This window comes from Acipenser ruthenus, chromosome 1 (assembly GCF_902713425.1).
Source record: "Acipenser ruthenus chromosome 1, fAciRut3.2 maternal haplotype, whole genome shotgun sequence".
Lineage (NCBI taxonomy): Eukaryota > Metazoa > Chordata > Actinopteri > Acipenseriformes > Acipenseridae > Acipenser > Acipenser ruthenus.
The window spans coordinates 35,782,914-35,804,559 of record NC_081189.1 but is presented as its reverse complement, the minus strand read 5'-3'; the positions used below and the strand labels follow the sequence as shown (position 1 = coordinate 35,804,559).

The 21,646-nt window shown below is 36.9% G+C and overlaps 1 protein-coding gene across 3 annotated transcripts in view; it reads right to left on the bottom strand.

Moving 5' to 3' along the window:
• Nucleotides 1–21,646, bottom strand: part of LOC117972824 (netrin receptor DCC-like) — a 276,112-nt gene that overhangs the window by 50,156 nt on the left and 204,310 nt on the right. For all 3 annotated transcript variants that reach the window (XM_059024341.1, XM_059024342.1, XM_059024347.1), the window contains exons 10-14: nt 18,541–18,689; nt 16,754–16,892; nt 14,189–14,238; nt 2,569–2,710; nt 650–760 (exon numbers count right to left, since the gene is read on the bottom strand). In XM_059024341.1, the coding sequence (XP_058880324.1) occupies nt 650–760; nt 2,569–2,710; nt 14,189–14,238; nt 16,754–16,892; nt 18,541–18,689 (591 nt within the window). The remainder of the gene's footprint in view (nt 1–649; nt 761–2,568; nt 2,711–14,188; nt 14,239–16,753; nt 16,893–18,540; nt 18,690–21,646) is intronic.

Here is a 21,646-nt window from a genome sequence, read left to right as displayed (position 1 = left end):
TGGCTTCCATCATATTTTGTTCAATGGCTTTCAGTTTTGTTCAATGGCTTTCAGCACCCCCACTATAAAAACTGTTCCAGAGCCACTGGCAGTGTGATCACTAACTGCAGATAGCTGGTTTTGACATTTAGGCATTTATATGATAGCAAATGCACATTCAATGGAAGATAAAACTATGAAAAACAAAATGCCTTCAGGACTTTCTAATAGTTTTACATCTGGCCTGAAGGGTGTCCTTGAAACACATCATTCATCAACATGTTCAAGTGTTTACAGGGCAACCCTTCATTTACAAACAAGTGTCTGAAGTTATTGATGAATCACATTACATACTGTATGTTAAACAAAAAAGTCTGATAAGCAGTATTCCTTTTTGAGAATCTCAATTGCTAAATAGCATGTTTGACATGGATTTATATTATCAAAACATTATTAACTGGCACTCTATTATTGATGTACATGCAGTTTTTTTTGGTATTGCTTTCAAACTTGAGGACATTGCTTTTATAGTTGCTTTATGAATTTGGAGACCAGCATCAGGAGGGTCCAAAAACTTAAAAACCTGGCAGTTTTTTTACTAAACGCCCATGGGCATGCTGCAGCACTGAGATACGGCAGAAGGTCAGAATGAAAGGGTAATTCTATTTACCATCTAGATCATTCTCTGGAGTTTCTGCTGTGTACCATTCTGTGGAAGGGCCCGTCCCAATCACAGTCATGGCAGCCACCTGGAAACTGTACTGACTTCCTTTCTCCAGCCCTGATGAGAAAGAGAGAGAGTGAATCAATTACTGTGATGTGTTCTTGTGGCAATGTGGCCACGCCCTTGTGCGTAGTTTATGTTTATATGTTACGTGTTGTGTGTAAATGTTGGTGTATAGCGATGGCTGCACGGGATATAATGGGTATGTGCAGCACGAGTATTTAAAATGTATAATTGTAGTTAGGCACGAGGATTGCACACTTCACATGCAGATAAAATGTGTATAATGTGTGTCACGGGATTGCACTTAATTAATTCACGTGCAGTTGTACCGAGATTCCAATTGAATGATTGACTAGCAATCGAGTCTCGGTACAACTGCATAAAAACAGCATTTTTTCACTCACTCTGGGTTGTTGTGTGTTCGGTGAGTGGAGAACGGGTGAGGAGAAGGAGGAAAGAAGTAAAGGAAAGGGAAGTAAAGTAACTTAAACTAAAATAACCATTTACTTCACTCACCGTGTTTGTTTACCTGTTCGTTTTGTTTACCTGTTTATTTTGGCCGCAAGTGCCGTGTACTGTTTTTTGTGTTCTCTTATTTTGTTTATTAAATGCTGAGCACAACCAAGTGCTCAGTTTCACCAACCTCACTGTCTCTGTCTGTTCTGTGTTTCTCCCGGTTTCTGGTCTGACGTCACCCACTACAGCTGTCTTTGTGACAGTTCTTTATAGAGGATTACCAACTATCCCTAACTGTGAAGGACAGCACCTGTCAGGTTCAAATCTACTCTACACTGAACTGCATTTACCATTGATATAAGGCATCTCATTTTTCTCTATGTGGGGGATGACCTTGACAAATAATAATTTGTATATTTGTGGGTGTTTTTCAATGGATTATTTGGGATATTGTCGAAAGTCACTGATGCAAGGGTCCACATGAGCTAGAATGACACATATACAAAATGCATGCCATAAGGTCCGAAGAGGACAGGTATCTAAATACACATATATTAAATAAAAACTCCTGCTTTTACCAAAGTGTAAGATGTAATGGAACTCTTCTAAATGTTAAAGATTAATTGCTTTCGACTTGTGAGTATAAAGCTATGCATGTGATAAACTGCCATCCAACATCCTACATGTAATCACATTTAGGAGTCACCCGGCTCTGCGAGATAAAGCAGATTAACAGTTCTGTAAATCTCAAATAGTTTATAAATTGGCTTCCCTTCTGCATTGGTATAACTATAACGCTAATGTCTTTGAACAGTTGCTCTTTCACGTCTCTTGCAGCCTTGTGCTAATAATAAAGAAACTTGAGCCCAGCATATTAGTTTCAACTAGGTAAGTGATAATGAGTTCAGCTATGAGAGCTGAAAAGCACTTAAGCATTTTTATAGTGATATGTTTTTTTTCTTCTTTTTAAAGAAAAGGCATGTTTGTAAAGGACAATACAGCTGCATTTTCACTGACTGGACTCGGTAGTTTTACCCCAGCTGCAGTAGGGGCACTTCATTAACAGTGCAGGTCTTCATTTCAAACAATCATTATTGAAAGAGTCTGGATACGATATAACACCTGCATGTACAAAAAGATTATTCCAAAGGGGTTGTTTTGTTGTTCATATCTCATGGTCTTATAATTTTTATTTTTTTTTATCCAACACAGAGTGTTACATAAGTGCCCCGGACTGAATTTGAGAGCACTTAATGAAAAATAAGGTCAATTATATGCACAGAAAAAAAAAAACAACATGCTTTTATTAACTGAAAAATACTGGAATGTATTTTGATGTGTTAGTTCAGGGGGGTTCAAGACTTTCATGTAACAAGGTCATCTATTAATAAATAATGAGCAGCTACCTGTAAACAGATACCAAAGGTTATTTGGCTCAAGCGTTTCTTGTTCTCCTCTGCGCCCAGTTTTTCGGTGTCGGATTTTGTATCCAGTGATAAAGCCATTTTGCATGTTTGAGGGTGGAGGCATCCAGCTGACTTTAATACTCTGAAATGAAAAGCATCAAGAAGAAATCAGACAGACCCTCCATACCTCTGCAACGAAGGAACTTTATTTGAAATGACGTTCGGCCATAATTGATGGGGTGCTTTGAGTATTAAGTGTTTCAAGTATATTTAAAATGTAAATTATTATTATATAATTAAAATATTATGAAACTTTGTTGTAACTCATAGGGATGTTTCACATAAAAAAGTCCATCTCAAACTTCATTTGCAGTTGCCCTAGTTCACTCTTTCAGATGATTCCTGTAGTAGATGGAGTTCATAATACAAGCTTTCTTATAAAAACATATATAAACACACCGCTGAGAGAAAAATAGGTATTAAAGTCCTGGGTTACCATATAAGGATTATTAAAAGTACATGTGCAGCATTTTTCTGTCTAGTAATGGACCTATAGCAGTCTGTTCATAGACTGCAGATACTGTAGATTTAAAATCACAAGGCTGGCAGTCTACACACAGTATACACAGTATATTTTTGTGATTTGTCGCAGCTTTACTAAATCCTGTTGCTTAAGTAAGCCTTACTTTACCGTAAATTGCCTTATTGAAAACCTTTGAATTCTATCCTTCAACATTAGTGATCATATCATCATCAGCGTGACAGCTACAGCTAAATTAGTGTCAAGCTCTGGTGCCACAATGTAAATTGAAAGGATGTTAAAACCAAGACAGGTATTTATTGTGATATAAGAAGGATTTGTATACTTTAGCCAGAATAAATGTCATTATTGTGGTCAGTAATGTGACCCTCATCTGTGTCATGCAATGGTTTGCTTGCATGCATTTGTTAGAAAACATGAGCATATGTTCCTGAGTAATGCAACTAAACGTTTTTTTTTTTCTGCTCGCAATGCGGGTCACTAATGACTGAACATGTACATGACATGAGCATATGTCATTGAGCAATGCTGTTAAATAAACCATTTAGTAGGACACGGATGAGGGCCATAGCAATGGCCAAATTATTATTCTGATTTTGTAAACAGGTCTCAGACAAACTAGCTATGTTCCTCTTTGGTCCTATGCTGTTTTCTATATAGCAGGCATAATTTCACTATATATCGATTACCTCTTGGGTTATATTGGTTTTCTTGTGTGTGAGTATTTTCATCTCAAGAGACAGATGAACTCTCTCAAGAAAACACAGTTTAGGACAATATTTGAAGTATGCTGTTATCATTTGCAATATGATTTTGCTCAAATGGTCAGTGGCAATGTATTAAGTTGGACAAGTGGACATCTATTTCTTAACAACTGCAAATAAACAGTCATATGCTTCAAATTCATGGATATTCATTGATATTCTACTGTACTGGTAAATTGTACAATATAATATTCACTCACTATGTCTCAAGGGTAGCTGCATCTTATAGGGTCCTATATCTTTATACATGTCTCAGGGCTTATCGTTTTAGCTGCCTTGTGTGTTCTACAAGTCATGTTGCTAGAAAATAATCCTGTATGCAAAGAAAATGTTTAAAAAAGCTAATAAAATCAGTGGAATTTCGAGTAAAAATGTCTTGTATAAGATCGAAGGCTTGCCTTTGAATATCAACACAATGAACTCATTTTCTTCTTTTTTAACCTTTAAGTTTTCACTGTCCTTCCTGTTGTGATTAACAATAAGGTAAGGATGTGTATGTTTATCATATAAGTTCATACTTTGTGTGTATGGATGTCATCTCATGGAGTTCTGGCTGATCAAACTGTGGGAAATGACATCTCTTATAGAATAAGAGATACACACAACGTATTACCTTATTATAAATCCCACAAATAAAGATTGTACTCCGGAAATGCTTTAAAATGAAAAATATTTGTATTTTTGTAAAACATAACTCCCCCCCCCCCTTCAAGTAATGGAAATGGTTTTGTCTAAAATAGACTGACCGTCTCTGAATATTTCATTCTTTCTTTTTTGTAATTATATATTGAAAGATTCAGTAATAATACAATAAAATCAGGCACAGTCACCACAAGCCAACTTGTCACAGGTGTACACAGGATAAGACATACTGGAATATTGGCAACATTCACTGTGATTAGTTGATTTCTGATATCTGATTTATAATACTTACGTCTTTGTACCAAGACAAAACTGGATTCTAAGGTAATCCTACACTGTTAAGTCACAATAGCTGGCTCTGTCTTCTGATCACTTTGACTCGGCATCCAAAGTTTACACTGGAATGTTCATAAATCCATGGCTTTGATTGGCAGAGAAGGAATTTCTAGTAAAATATCCATGGACACACTGACACTGCCTTTCAGCTACAAGTTAGATTAATACATTAAGAGATACACGCAAAGCTCTGAAGGTCAGGGTGGTAGTTTGGGGGACTGTCACTAATGTGAAAAAAAACAATACAAACCAGTTTTTGTTGTGATGCAATCTCTAAGGTAATAGGATATTATGTTTCCTTATTTACAAAAGCAAGCATAAACAAGAAAAAAATTAAAGTAATTTTTCAAAAAAGTATTTTCTGAACCAATTGGAGTTAGTAGTCATAATCAGAATTAAGCAATAAAAACCTGGCTCACAAATTATCGACCATTGTGCAAAAAAAATTCCACTCATTGAAAAAGTTTTGCTTTTCTAAGAATCATATTTAAATAAACAAATAAAAGTTTCCCATTGAGGGTACACGTTCAGTAATCGACAATGGATAATTGCAAAGCATACGACATGGTTTATTTAGATTTCCAGAAAGCTTTTGACAAAGTCCTGCATAAAAGATTAATTCTCAAACTGAATGCAGTAGGGATTCAAGGAAATGCATGCACATGGATTAGGGAGTGGTTAACATGTAGAAAATAGAAAGTACTGATTAGAAGAGAAACCTCAAAATGGAGCGAGGTAACCAGTGGTGTACCACAGGGATCAGTATTAGGTCTTCTGCTATTCCTAATCTACATTAATGATTTAGATTCTGGTATAGTAAGCAAACTTGTTAAATTTGCAGACGACACAAAAATAGGAGGAGTGGCAAACATTGTTGCAGCAGCAAAGGTCATTCAAAATGATCTAGACAGCATTCAGAACTGTGCAGACACATTGCAAATGACATTTAATAGAGAAAAGTGTAAAGTACTGCACACAGGCAATAAAAATGTGCATTATAAATATCATATGGGAGATACTGAAATTGAAGAAGGAATCTATGAAAAAGACCTAGGAGTTTATGTTGACTCGGAAATGTCTTCTTCTAGACAATGTAGGGAAGCTATAAAAAAGGCCAACAAGATGGAGATTAGATAAAGGGGCATTCAGAACAGAAAATAGGAGGCACTTTTTTACACAGAGAATTGTGAAGGTCTGGAACCAACTCCTCAGTAATGTTGTTGAAGCTGACACCCTGGGATCCTTCAAGAAGCTGCTTGATGAGATTCTGGAATCAATAAGCTACTAACAACCAAACGAGCAAGATGGGCCGAATGGCCTCCTCTCGTTTGTAAAGTTTCTTATGGTCTTATGTTCTAATAGTTTTAGAATCACCAGGATGATCCATGATGTACACTGTAATGTCTGGTATAAAAGTTCTAAAAGAGTGTCGCTTTGTCTCTAAGAAAACACTTTAAATGTTTGGGAGTGCTGCCAAGTTCATAATTATATCATTTAATGGTCCAGCAGTAATTGCATCTGTTGTATACAGAAAGCCAAAAAGACTGTTATACTCTAGAAATAAAAATGGTGGGTTATGCATAAAGAAAACTTTGATCTTAACAGTAGGCAGTAGTTCTTGCTACATCTTTCAATATCTACATGTTATAACTAGAATCACTAGAATAAGCCACCTTTACAGATTTTCCATTGTATTGTATGAATAAAATAAATACATAATAATAATTCCATCCCTGGCACTGCCATACATATTTGGATTAATTAACCTCTGTAAAGGCCTATCAACAGCTTGACACTGATAGCGCCAGCAGCCTCCTGGTAATACAGAAATCCTATCATACGTTTAATGACTGTCACATTGCCTCAGTAACGGGTCTGGTTAATGCCAGCTGCTGGCGCGTTGGGGACCACAATACCATCTGCAGAAAACAGCCTGTTAACATGCAAATAAACCAATTAAAATTCATACAGTGATTTTGCGGACGTGTTGAGTCAACCCTGATTTATCCATTTTTTGTTAAGACGGGCAGCTGGAAAAAGAGGGAAGAGAAAAAAAAAACCTCTTTTGATTGAATTTTGAAGGATGCATTTATGTGGAAATTGATATTCTAATTCAGCAAAACTTAGAGAGTTCCCACCCCCCAGACACAAATAAATCTCTGCTATACCAAGACCTTGACTGCATTATTACTCCCAAACACCCTAACATTGAAGTAATCAATACTTATATCACATTTTCAATTAGCCACACAGCAATCACCCAAGTAATTGATTAACATTTAGCAGCGCCTGTACTTGGCTATTATTTTAATTGCTGATTACAGCAGGCTTGATTGCCTTAAAAGATATCCATACTAAATCTCTGAGGCCTCTAGAGTTTGATGCCATGGCACAAACACAATCAGAGAAGAAGCTTTAAAGAGGTTTGCTGCTTGGTTTCATATTAGCACAATTTGTCTCTGGATGAACATAAAAGGAATCTATTTGAACAAAATATTAAATGAGTGCTCATTTGCATAATTATGTAAACACTGCTTGTAGATGTACACCTTTTGTTAACATCTGCTCAAAAATAGTGGTATTATCAGTTAAGATTATAGGCAACTACAGGACCACAACAGTTATTAATAAGTACTTTAAGATCCTGGCAGAGAGGCCAAGGTTGTCTACACCTTGTTTAAGGTAATACCAGCCTGCAATAGCAAACATGTAGGGGTTTGTTAGGGAAATACCTTGGAAACAATTGGATCAATTTTAGCCCCAGAACACTACAACGAGTGTTCATGTACTCCAAAAAATGTTCACGTAGTGGTAAGCAGTTTTCAATACTGTATTTGTATATTTGTGCTACCATTAAGACGTTATAACCAGGGGTTCACATAACTGGCACGCAGGTACGCATGCGGACCAATAGAGAAAAATGCTGACTTCTTTATTGTCCTTTGAGATGCAAAAGTATACCGTCAGTACATTTTAACAGGAAAGCATTTTAAATAAAGGCAGGGCGTCACGGTTGGAAGGTGAGCTATACCTGCGTAACAGATAGCTCGCATGCTCTGTACTCAGGTGAGAATGATCAAAGTTATGTGAACCCCTGGTTAGAACTATTTTTTTTTATAAAGTGAGGACATTGTTTAAAGTTTTCACCATAACAGTAAAACAGCTTTCAAAATAACTTTTGCCTACACTGCCAATATGCTTACCTTTCTGTATCGGTTGAAAAATGAATAGGTTGCTGCTGACTAAGGCCCTTTCCCCAGCGCAAAGACATTTTAGAGAGCAGCAAATTATATGTGGTGAACTGAACATGACCATTGATAAAATTCAACCACCTGAGCACAAGGGCACCTCTGCACTGCACTAATGGCCTACATCTCTGCTGGTACAGGACTATGGAACAGTAGTGCACCACATGAGATAGAAAAACAGAAAGCTAGGTGCAGCTTCCATTTCAAAATGCATTTAAGCCTTAAACTATTATAACAGTTATCAATACTATTCGTGAGCTTTAGATGATACATTATTTTTAAGATATTCAGATTTTTTTTTTTTTAATTGATATCAAAATATTTAAAGGTATGCATATTGCAACTCAAGTTAAACAAAAAATGTAGGTCAGAACTGTCTGCAGTATTAAGTCATTTGTGAAAAGGTTTTTCTTTTTCGTTTTACTTGACCTAAAGCAATGAACATTTTTTGAAAGAAATAATTGAAATGTTCTTCTGAAAATGTGTAAAGGATAAACAAGAACAAGTATCTGAAACTGGTCCGTCAGGTGGAAGGGTGATGTAGGGTTACGTTGTAAGAGAGCACCATGTGGCTGCTCTACCAGCACCACATTTCTGTACGTTGTGCCTGATACATTTTCTCTACCATTGCTGTTTAGTCCCCAAGTTACACTGATTACCTTTGTAAACTTGCCGGATATAAAAGTATTGAGCAGCACACTGTGACAGTATTCCGTGTGTATACTGTATCTGAAACAGACAGTTTTAAGTGTTAAACTAAAAGAAGTCTGAAATAACTTCAGTGTGGTGGCCAGATGGTTTTTTTTAGTTGGGATTAAATCGCAGGTTTGCAATAGCATTGTAAAGCTTTATGATCCAAGCGATTTAAAGAAGCTGGAAACTTTCATCTAAAAAAATCCTTACATCTGTTGTAAATAGTGTCTACACCAATTCATCTGACATAAACATGTTTCTTGTTCAAAGTTCTTTGACAGTGTTCTTTGAACAACTTAAGACAAACTGCATACTATTATTCTGGGTATGATGGAATTAGTCATTGTGTGTATTGTCTGACTCCTATCAGATCTTACAGTTTGCTGCAGACTAGTGTTGGCTAAGAACTACTTCTAAATAATAGACTGCTCTAATGTTTGTCTAAAGTTTTTTCTTCTTCTGGATGACACAGGATACAGTTGCAGACAATGTCCCCTATTTATTGACCTCTACTGAAACTGCTTTTCAAAGTGCAGATCACACATACTCTCCTCTTAGACTACATGAATAATCATGCGGTGAAACTGCTTTGCAATTCCCTGCTATTAAGTCTGATTTTACGATTCATTTTTTTTTTTTTTTAACAAATATGTTGACTTGAAGAAGCAGGTGGTTTGAAAAAAAAAAATGCAAATAAATCCACACAGTGTCTTGTTTTTACACAGAGTATTGTTTTTGATACTATTGATATTAAATGTGTTGGGTACATGAAGTGTATAAAGTGCCTCCTCTTGTCTCTAAATGTAGAAGTAGACAGGCAGATATTATACATATAGGTACATACTGTAAACTGGTAATACTTATGTAATAGCTGCCACTTATAATGGAGTATTAACAGGAATGTTTCTCTTATTGGGTAAGTCGAAGTCTAATTTTGTCCACTTTTAATTAAATTAACGCTGCATCATGCTCTCCCTTTACTGTGAGCTTCCTAATGTTTACACAACCTCATTAGCGATGACATCCCAAGCAAGTAGCAATGCTTATGACTTTGTGTCCATGCTTTCAAGGATAAAGAGACCAGTGTTCACACACCAGTAGCCCCCAAGCTACTGAGACACTCGAAAGCTCAAATGGGTTAAATGTGCTGTTTGCCCCTGTTGAAGGCTCAGCTTAATAGTTTACTACACGGATGACTTACTGCATAGGCTCTGGACAGGCGGGTGCAGTTTGTGTTCGTTTCACTACTAAAAGCTTTCTTCAAGGCATGCCTTTCAGTGTTTTCTGTGAGAGGAACGAACTATCCGTTATAGTGTAATTTTCAGATTGATAAAGAATAATAAAGGAATTAATATAAGTCCAAAGAAAGTCACTACGGGGGTGCTGAGTAATGTGGAGTGTACATGTATGTTTGTGTGGGTCTGTGTTTTTGCATGTGTATGTGTGTGTGTGTTTTGTACCACAGTGTCCTTATATATTGTGTAAGCATGTATGAGTTTACTTTTTAGGGTTTTTGGTGAGATTGAGTTTATTTTGGTATAACAGATAAAGTATAACAATATGGATGTGTATAGTTTAGTTTAGTTTAGTGTCAAATCCATTGGCGCTGATGTTTCCATTTGTGACACAATTACACAAATGGCTCAGCCATTCAGATAGGTGTTTCATTATTTAAATTATGTCACAAAACAGGATCCAAGGTCACTGTTTCATCCAATCGATTTTCTTTGTTTTTCACACTGGAGATCTGGCATGTTTATATGAGCAGAAGCAACACACACACAAAGCTGGCATTTACTTTCAATGTTTTCCCATTGTCTAATTAATAATTCAGAAAGGGCCCTATGTTCCTGACTCTAGAATCTCTGCTTACCCGCAAGGTAAATGCCCATTGTCAAGTTCTGTTAGCCTTGTGGGATCTTTGACAACTGTTAGTCACCTTCAATACAATCCACTTTCAAGCAAGCATTTTCTATGTTGGAGATGAAAATAATTACTTTAAATAGTTGCAACATGAATGGTGCCTCTCAATAACATATTTGAGTATGCACCAGGGCATTGTACAACACTTTGCAACACAAAGTACAAGGGGAAAAATGATGTTCATATCGCCTAAATAGCAGCCATATAGATATTTAGTTTTCTGTTTACATCTCTCTGTTCGCACTAAGGCTCTTGTCCCGGCATGACACAAAGTTGCATGTGCAGGCATTGTAGAAAAAATACTGTGCATTGGTCAAAGAACTTTATCATCCCATTGGAAATTGAATTCATGAAGCTAATCTTGCAGGGGGCTAAAGATATGTCACTTGGGACAAGGTCAGGGCTGTACAGTTCTTCTATACAGGTGCAAGTGTCCAAAGATCTCTTTCCTACTGGCTTATGCAAACTTGTGTCAGGCACTATTAGAAAAAAATGCCCATAGCAGTGCCATGGCTGCTACGTGAGCAAACCTCTGCTACTTAAGAACTTTAGTAAGAAAAACCTTGCTGCTCCCCTCTTTCCTGCATTGTTTAGGGTGTTTGCGTTGCTTTGTGATGAAACGTACATGGGAAACACTGTAGCTGTATATGATAGACAGCTTTCATATGCAGTGTTGCTGTCACTAAAAAATCAATTCAGCAAGAGACTTACACAGTGCTTGTAAGACGAATGGCCTGAAGCAATTGCCTTGCTGAGCAAAACGATTAGTTAAAGATCGGATCAGATTATTGAAACAAAAGCCTGGTCCTTAATCAATTCTAACAGCATATTGCCTGGAGGCCATTTGCTGTGCTGGTGCCCCATGCTCTTTGAGGTTTCAACCTGGATATGAGGGCGACCAATTCTATGACATTAAATACGATTGTGATTTGATTTACATATAGCGTTTGCGTTTCTGGAGCCTTATTCATGATGCATTTATTCACTAACTATTGTCAGGCAGGGGGATGGATGTCTGATTATTTGAATTTTAGATGCTAGACACCTGCTGTTTATAAATGCCTGCCAGAATCCATATGAACCTTCACCAGTCACACAAGCTTGCAGGAAAAAAAACAAAAAAAAACAAACAACAAGTTAAACTTGCATGTGTTACTTTTAGATATTGTTTGAAGGTTGAACTGAGCCAACAAATGAGGCTACACCATGAAGAAATACTGCTGTAGTTTCCAAATACAAAAAATGTTTTGTTTTCTTATGAGTTTTGTTTTCTTATGAGTACTCCACAAACCTGTCACAATTACACATGTTCTAGGTCCAATTACTGTGAACCTGAAATGTCTTTTTTCTTTTTTTTTACATATTTTAAATCCCCTGGAAGTTGTTGCTTTTGAGGGTATTGTGCCTTTAATCTAAGGATGGCCAAGTCTGTCATTGTTTTGTTTTCAAATTTTGTAGCATTAACTGCTTTTTACAACACACTGAATTCAAATTGAAGATCTTGATAAAACTTTGCATGTCTAGGAGGGACTGTTACATAATAATACAAAGGACAGTTGAGAAGCATACTGTCATGGAAACACAGCCATTGTTTCCCTCTGGCTCTCACTGGCTAGTTTACTTTACAGCATGTACTCCACAGGAATGCTGTGTAATTCAAGTCAAGTGGGTAGTTTTGACAAAGTACACTTACATAAACATTTATTTAATTATTATACTGTCTAGTGCAATGCATTGTTAAGTCATAAACATTAGAATTATAATCATACATTGTAGACTACTGCTTTTTGTATGTGTGTATGTAGCGGAATGTTTGGGGCACAATGAGGCACACTCCGATGCAGGGACTGCAAGCTAAGCTGCTTGAGGAAAGTAGTTGCACAATACTCACGGCGAAAAAAATAAAGTACATTAAATGTAGTGAATGCTATTGCTGAAGGTGAGGACATCAATCTTTCTGAACTTCACAGCTTGAAATTTATTTTTCTAAATGTCACCTTTACCCAAACAGAAGCTGTAGGGAGTTAAGACATCATTTTTTTGATTTATCACAAGCAGGGCTCTAGCTCATCTGGTCCCCTCATACTATACACTTTCTATTTAACTCTTTTAAAACTCATAATGTAACCTGGGGTCCATTTTAGGTAATTGTCAGGCACCCATCCTGTTACACTATGCAAAGGATAATTCTAGTCCAGGTAGCCTGGTTGAATTTCTCAAATTGTTTTAGGTTTGGGGTGTGTATGGACCCCAGGTGTAGTGTATCGGCAGGTCCGACCTTCTAGCGTGAATATCTCAGGCACCGTAATAGCTAGCTTCCTGGCTTCGAGACTTGTTTGAAAGTGCAGATTTGGAGCTTTCTAATGATCGTATCGTATGTCCTGAAGACACGTTCCTAAGCGAAACTACAGCAAACCGAAACTAAGGCATGAGTCAGCTCCTAAGTTTGATTTGTTGCCTATTACTCGGTTGCTTCAACAGATAGCATTCCGGTTTCAACGTAATTTAAAAGCACAGGCTGTGCGCTTTCCACTGATGTCAGGCATGCCTGTATGAGTACTTTCTACCACCCCCTCATTCAGTGCTTCAGTGTTGTGACACACAGCAAATAGTAGGTGTGTTCAAGTGTCTAACTCAAAAATGGAAAGAGCTAGGAACACAGTCAATATACCAAATGAAAGAGGAGCCTTGGGCTTTCCGATGATATCTCACGTGCCCGTGACATGTTCCTAGAATAAACTTCAGCATCCAGAATACAGTGGAGCCTTCACTTGCTAGGAGACAGCTGTGCATTTTCCGTGTTGCATTATCCATTTTGCATAGCATAAACAACACATTATACCAAATGATGGCTAGAAGTAAATAAAGTGTTCACATACACATTTTCATTAATTCATTTACTCCAGTTGTTAGTTATATGTTGTTTTATTGCTGGGGTCCGGTTGGACCCCAAGTTACCAGGAAAGTCAGATTTACGACGTGTCCTTATGAGGGTTAAAGAGATTGGGTTCATATTTAATCATTGTTAGACAAAAGAAATATTAATAAAGGAATGCAGAAATGCTGCATTCATATTTTTTTTTTGGCCAACAAAGATGTCACAGGAATAGAAAAAAAGTGGTCACAGTATTTTTTGATATCCAGTTCAAGCAGTTTTAGACAGCAAGCACATTACATTTATTCATTTTCTTTACTTCTACTTGATATACTATTGGTATATGCTGTCAACAGTGTCTTCTTGTGCTTTTTATTGCTAGTGCTTTTGACCCACCTCCCAGTCTACTGTATTTACAGTGATCCAACAGGAATTCTAAAACTACAGAAGCAAGCTACAGAGTTCAGCCCTGTACTTGCAGCCCTATTAATCCAGTCCTGTCAAAGACAGACAGGTTGGAAAGTGCTCTACACAGGTGGCCGATTCTGTCTTTCTTCCCTTTGATTTTTAGCAGTTTTTTTATTTTTTTATTACTTACTCTTGAGTTGACAACTTCCAAAGAAATGTTCTGAGGGGGGGAACTCGGCACTGTAAGAAAAGAGAAAATTAATGAGACTAGCCGCTGGTGCATACTTGCCAGATCCCCAGGTTTACCCAGCTGTCTAGAAGGGCTGTAATTAAGTTCCCCCCCTGGGGCTCTTTTGTGAGCTGGCAGCCCTGTGCATTGGTCATCATAGTCATGGCACTGCCTGAAGGCTAACCTTAAGCTGTAGATGCTATTTAATGGTGGCTTGCTTTGGGGCAGTGCAGGGTAGGGCATGCTCTTTATTTACACAGAATATTTTAAATATTTTAAAAGGTCATTGAAACACAGCATGTCAAGCTCTACATCAGGGGGATCTCAACATAAAGAGCTTTACATGTTCAAGCAGTTGTGGCACCTGTAACATGATTACTGTTGTGACCTTTAATGAGGGATTTAGAGGAAACATAATGATGTGACAGGAAAAGAAAAATTACTGTGTACCTAAATACAATGCAGTAAGCATTATTTGCACAATCAGTTATAAATAACTTTATTATTTATTAAATGCCAGCTCTAGCAGTGACTGAAGCCCTGTTGGAGGCTAACCTATGTAAATCACCTCACTTTGGATGGTTAGATGAGTGTCAGGTAATGACTGACCTTTGCATGAAGCCTAAGTGTTGCTGGGGTTAACCTCTTAGCTCCCAGAATATATGCTTTCCCCTGCCACATTATTACCTGGTAACAAGCCATTTTATGGCTACATTTCTTTCTTTTTCAAAGCTAGGTTTCCCATTTGAGTCACCATGCCCAGCATTTCTCTAACAAATTGAAGCTGATATAAGCAATCAAGCCTCAAACAATATTGCTAATTGAACAGCAGTGCAAGAGTAATAACTATGAGGAAGGATTGTATGTTTGCTAGTGCTGGAAGGCAGGGGAGGTGGAATGGTGAGGGAAGAAAAGGCAAAAGGTCACAAATTAGCACAGAGAAATGAACCTAAAAGTCAATGCACACAATTTCATTACGGCACACAAGGGGCCTTAATTAAGTAGGGAAATGAAAAAGGCAGATATCTCAGCCCGTTGGACATTCAGTAAACCACAGTTAATGGGAGTAGACAGCCAATAAATTCTGGTGGCCTCTTGCCCTTCACCAAAGATAATGGAAAGAGACAATACACACACAGAATAACAGTCTCAACACTGGATTACAGGGAAGATTTGGGTTTCGTCATGACATCTCAGAATGACTGACATGGAAAGGGCTCAGCTGGTTTGCAGTGTAGAATGTCAATGATCGCTAGTAAGTGAAGGATGCGAGCAGAATAAGAATGGCTGGGATACATTACAGAAGGTAGAGATCAAACCGTAGTTCTGGTATGATAACACGTCTGATGACTAAATAAGCCTTCTAGGTTTTCAAGAATAGAGTATTCCCAATGACTTCAGCAGGCTGATTAAAGGCGTTATTGCTAGGCAGTGATGTCAGGTGATACTGGTCGCTATGTTACCGAGTGTTTCAGGATAAAACGTAAAATGTTTTCACTACGGGTTGCTCTGGTACTTTGTCAGCAACAAACAAGTACATGATGACAGTGAGCAAAATTGCTTATGACTGCCATTACCCAGTTGGAGCTTTCTTCATGAAGGACTAATTGAATTTGCTAAGACTCTGGGGTAACTGTACATAAAGGCTTTCTACCTCAGAGTAACCACATTACTTTCAGCACAGCAGTTTTAAATGCATCTGACCTATAACCATAAATAAAGATGCCCTGAGCGACCATGAAACGGAGTTCAGACTTAACAGTGGTTCAATAAATAACTAGCAGCTATCAATAAAGGAATTATTTGACATAGTTATCGCACCAAATATTTACAACAAATGAAAATAAAGAAAACAAGCACTACAGTATTTCATGGCTATTTCCTTCTCCACTGCTGGTAGAGTCAAAGTCCCTTAAACTGAAGGCACCTTACCTTGAATGATGCATTTAATAAGAGATTACTGGTGGTTTTGTACCTGATGCAAATGTAAACAATAACACCTCTTTGCTTAAATATTCCCACTTACACTTACACCTGAAATACCTAGTGTTTGCATATCAAAGTATCAACTCCTAAAATCTATTACCACATTACGTAAGAACATGTATCTGATTCTGTACCCATTTAGTTTGTAATCTAGAAGATTATTTCAAATGAGAACAGGCTAGCATCTTCTGAATTTATTGTAATAGAGTGTCATTGGCTTGGGCCCTTGCCTTTAGGACTCTAGGTCATTGTTTTCATACTAACAATCAATAAAACACCACAACTTTCAATACTGATGAAATGCAAAGGGAAGTCAGACACTGTGCCAGCAAAAACCATGATATCTACCTATTGTAGCTCTGTGTCAAACAAAGGCAAATTGTGTGATGGATTTGTGATTTCGATTCATGTCTATTGAGACCACCAGACTCTTCTCACTTGAGCCAAATTCAAACTAAGGCCTTCAACTGCAAAAGGCATCAGCGAATTAGCCTTCTGTGCTACCAATATCTCTAATGTTTAAAAAGAAGAAGAATTTACCATCTGGAAGTGTGGTAATCTTCAGATCCTCAGTGGATATGCCTGTTCCATATCGATTGTATGCCAGAACCCTAATGGAGTACTCAGTAAACTTCTTCAGTCCCTCCAACTTGTAGGACAGCCCATTCACTTCAGGATTCTGAGAAACGTAAGAGATTGTGTTAATCACATTTCTGCAAACAAAAGTCTCATCCTTGGAAAAGAAACGATCGGTCGTGATGAAATCTTATTTATCAACTGTGATCTTCTGATCTTGTAGATTCATTCTACAATTAAAGTCTTGTCAAAGATACCACAGTAAAGAACATCACAGCAGCCAATTTCATCTACAGTAATTCCAAGTCAGGTGATACCAAATGTGTCATACCTTTTCTTTTTTCAGTAAAGGGGTAAACACTTTTTTTTTCTTGTTTATGTAAGCCCCGTCCGTTTTTTAATTTTTTTATGTATGAAAAAAACACATAAATAAAAAAAGCTCCTGCAACAATATACTGTTTTGTTTTACATTGCAAAGTGTTTGTATTCAACAGGAAGCTGTGTAATAACTAATCCTAGCTTTTACTAGAATTGATAAATGATTCTGTGTGGATACAGTTTCATTTGATTTCCAATTCATATATATTGTTATGAAAAAATATGTGGGAATCCATCAGCGTCTTTTGGTAGCAGAGGTCTTTGAATATTCAATTTATTTATTATTCAAGTCATTTTATGCGCTAAACTATTGAAAACCTCTGCCTGGAAGTATTCTGGAGCCAGCTTCAATCCAATTGTTTAAGTCTAGACATAAAATGTATTTATTTTTAACCAGGCTAGTATTCAAGGTTGCTCTTCTATAAAATGTTACTGCAGTATGCTATGTTAAAGGAAGACTAAAGAGTAGAAAGGCATACAGACATTACAATAAAGAATATGCAAACATGGTAAAATGTGGTTTACAAATAATGCAAATACATAGTAGAAGCATGGAGAAAGCATGGGAAACTACACAATTGTTATCAATGCAAATCATTTATCAAAACCAGGGAATACCAAGAGAACATGCCCAACGCTGATGCCAAACCCTAATCAAGTGGCCAGGCAGTGTATATTGATATCACATATCACAGCTCCTATCAATTTAGATGGATTGACACACATTTTTCTTCCAAGCAGGGTTGCCTGCAGCGACACGGCTCCCAGAGTTACCTAAATACGGCAATCTATCGTGCTCAACAATTCAAAACACAAAACACAAAAGACTAAAAATTATATATATCATTATAGTTGCCAAGAACTAACAAGAAAGACATTGTATAATCAACACAAAAATGCATATGTATCATACAGTATCGATATAGAGAAAAACTGTGTAAATGGATACATACTGACTTACTCTAACTTACTAGGAGGAATTTATAGATTAAATATATTACATTTATATACCCTATAGTTGCTGTTTCAAAGCAAGTTTAGTGCTGCATTTAAAATACAACAGAGCAATATTAAAGCGCAGTTACACCCTTACCAAGGGCGACTTACAGTCGTAAACAAAAAATCAATTTCAAGAATCACAGTACAAGTATTAATGCAATTAAGAGCAAGATCAAATACAATGATAAAATACAATGACTATACAAAATATACCCCAAGTGTAGTTAACACCAATGCCCCCGTCAAATTATAGAGAGCAGGACAAACTGAACACTCTGTTTGATGAATGGAAAACAATGTTACAGAGACTTGTGTGCCATTTAGTTTAGTAAGTCAATGCAATTTACACAATCGGTGATACTGAGTTAGTGTACCTGCTCTTTTCCCGACGTTGTCTCTGTGCAGAACAATCTGTAGCCCTGGATTGGGCCATTGTCATAAGCAGGTGCTTCCCAGGAAACAAGGATTGAGGTTGCAGATGTGGCCACAGCCTGGGGGTTCTCTACTGGCCCTGGAACTTGTACTGTTGGGAATAAAAGATAACACTGTACAGTACACTAGCTGCTCCCTTTAGATGCACATATCCTCAATACAAGTCACTGGTGGTCTAGGTCAGTGGCACGCAAAGTGCTTGAAGTGGTGACTGTCACTGAAACTGCAGTGAACAGGGCCGAAATGACGGCTTCCATGTATGGGGTGTCAAGTGTAAGAACAAAAGGTGGTGTTTTTTTTCCTGGATTTAATGTAAATCACATACTTTGTGCTAGATTTAACCAAAAAAAGACCAGATTTTGCTAAATGCATACATGTTAACAAACACATTCTTAAAAGTTTTAAAATTTGTACATTTTTTTTGGCACTGTATGCACAGGAGGCGGGAAGGCGGATATATTGGCTCTTGGAGTGTAAGGGCAGCTCTGCAGCATACATTGCCAAATGTATTTCTTAGCACAGGCCCTTATCCAGGGCAACTTACAATTGTTACAAGATATCACATTATTTTTTCATACAATTACATTATTTTTTACACATTATTTTTACATACAATTACCCATTTGTACAGTTGGGTTTTTACTGGAGCAATCTAGGTAAAATACCTTGCTCAGGGGTACAGCAGCAGTGTCCCCCACTGGGGATTGAACCCATGACCCTTCGGTCAAGAGTCCAGAGCCCTAACCACTACTCCACACTGCTGCCCACCAATCAAATGCTTCAATGGGCAGGGGGCTCATTTGCATGTTAGCTTCAGATTTAGCTGGCAAAATAAATATTTTATTTATTTTGTGAAAACCCAGATTTATTTTTTCAGATTTAATTGCTGAACGCTAATGTTTTTTCAGATTTATCTTTTAGCTAAATGTTGAATCGTCAAGTGAAAAAAAAAAAAAAAAATTCACAGATTTATTTGTTAGAAACCCCGATTTAACGTGTCAGCTAAATGTTGACTCACCAAGTGTAAGAAAAAGATTTATAGACATTTTATTCCAGATTGAATTGTCATACTGATTTTAAATGTTGAATTTGTGATACGCGTTTTCAACATTTATAACTTACATCTGAAGTACAAATTTCAAAACTTTTAAGAATGTGTTTGTTAACATTATGTATTTAGCTAAATCTGGACTTTGTGGTTAAATCTAGGAAAAAATATGCGTTAAAAAAGTTAAATTCTTATGTCAGCGCAGGGCAGGGGCAGGGCAACAACATGTATGATAAGAAAAGGGGGTGGCATATAAAAAGTTTGCGCACTGTTGATCTAGATGGATGCTAAGATATCATGTGGGCTTCTGATTTTCGGTTTTAACCGAAAAAAACCAATGAAACACCTCCGATATAAAAAATTGGTGTATATCCAATAAACACCAGACAAACACTGCAAATGGTTACTCAATTCACATTGACTCGACCCCTTTCCCTGTGAAAAAATAAATAAAAAACCTAATAAATAAATAAATACATGATTTCCCAGTGCAGTTGGGCAATGTCCCTCCTTCCTGACTTCTCACATTGATTCATTCTAAATACTTTAAACCCACCCCCAGCTACTGAGTGCCAGCACATTCCTACATCTCTATTGGAGGATTGTAACACGATTGCAAGATTTAAAAAGAGATTACAATTAGAAATGGAGAATTGTTCTTGCTCGCAAGATTTAAAGCTATATAACATTTCGAGAGGGAGTATTTACACGCTCGTGGAATTTAAAAGAGAATTGCAAATTGTGGCGAAATGTAAAAAAATGCCTAAACAGACAAAAACCTTCAGAAGAATGTGCCCGTGACCATAAGGATTTAGTTATGTAAGACAGCAAAGGAAAGAAGGTACAATTGAAGTGTGCAAGTACTGTCGAGTTACTATACGCATTGTGACAGAAAAAAAACGCAGAAGAATTTTGGAATGTAACCGAAAACGAAAAGAAAAAAAAAAGATTTTCATAAAACTTGAAAATAGCTAAAAAATGAAATTAATAAAAAGAGAAACCCTAGATATAATCCTTAACAGATATGCGGCAGTTATACTATTTAACACCAGTAACTGTGAATGTAAAGTAATATAAAACAATGCTTTAAGAATACAATTGAAAACTAAAACAGCATAACAGATATGGACTGAGCCAAACTGTGCCTTTTCTGCATCTCCTTACCAAAACAATATTGTGTCAAATTACCTTCAGAAAGACACACGCAAATAAAATAATGCTATTTATACAGTATGTAATCTGCTTTCATTGAGCATTTAAATACATTTCGAGACAGTACAGTACACCAATATATTCTAATAAGGACTTTATTGTGGTATACAAGCACCTGTGATTTGCTAAACAAAACACAACTAAAACTAAAATAAAACGGTTTTCCTACTGCTGGGCAATAAATGCTATATTGGGTGGAAACTGAGTTATTTGTTTAAATTAGCTGTTATTTCCCTGTCAGCTGAATACAGTACATTACAGTCCACCACGTTATAATTCATTATTGAGCAACAGATGTTCATAGTTGAACATTATAAATGACTGAAGTCAAACTGATTGTAATGTATAGATGTGCAAGTCCCCAAAAAGTGTTATGCAATAGTTTGAATAGACATGGACACTTACGGATGAAAAGTTCAATCTAAGTTATTGTTTAATTGCTGAAACATAAATGTATTCACAGACTGAATGAAATACATTACTGCTTAGTTCAAACCAGATGTTTCAGTCTCACAAGCGATTTTCCTCTGTTTTTGGTCTAACAGACAAAAGACTTCCAGTCACTGCTGAAATGGTATAACTATTTAAACCATAAATAAGTCAATTCTACCACTTTGGGCATGAACACACTCAACCCCTTGAGCCCTGACATATCCAAGCCTCCAAGTCTCATAAAGTCAAAGTATGTTGGTTTAACATGTAATGACAGTGGTACAGTACAATTTTCAGTCTAGTGTTCTTTTTCTATTCCAACAGTTATGTCAATTTAGTTAAATAGAACAAGACCT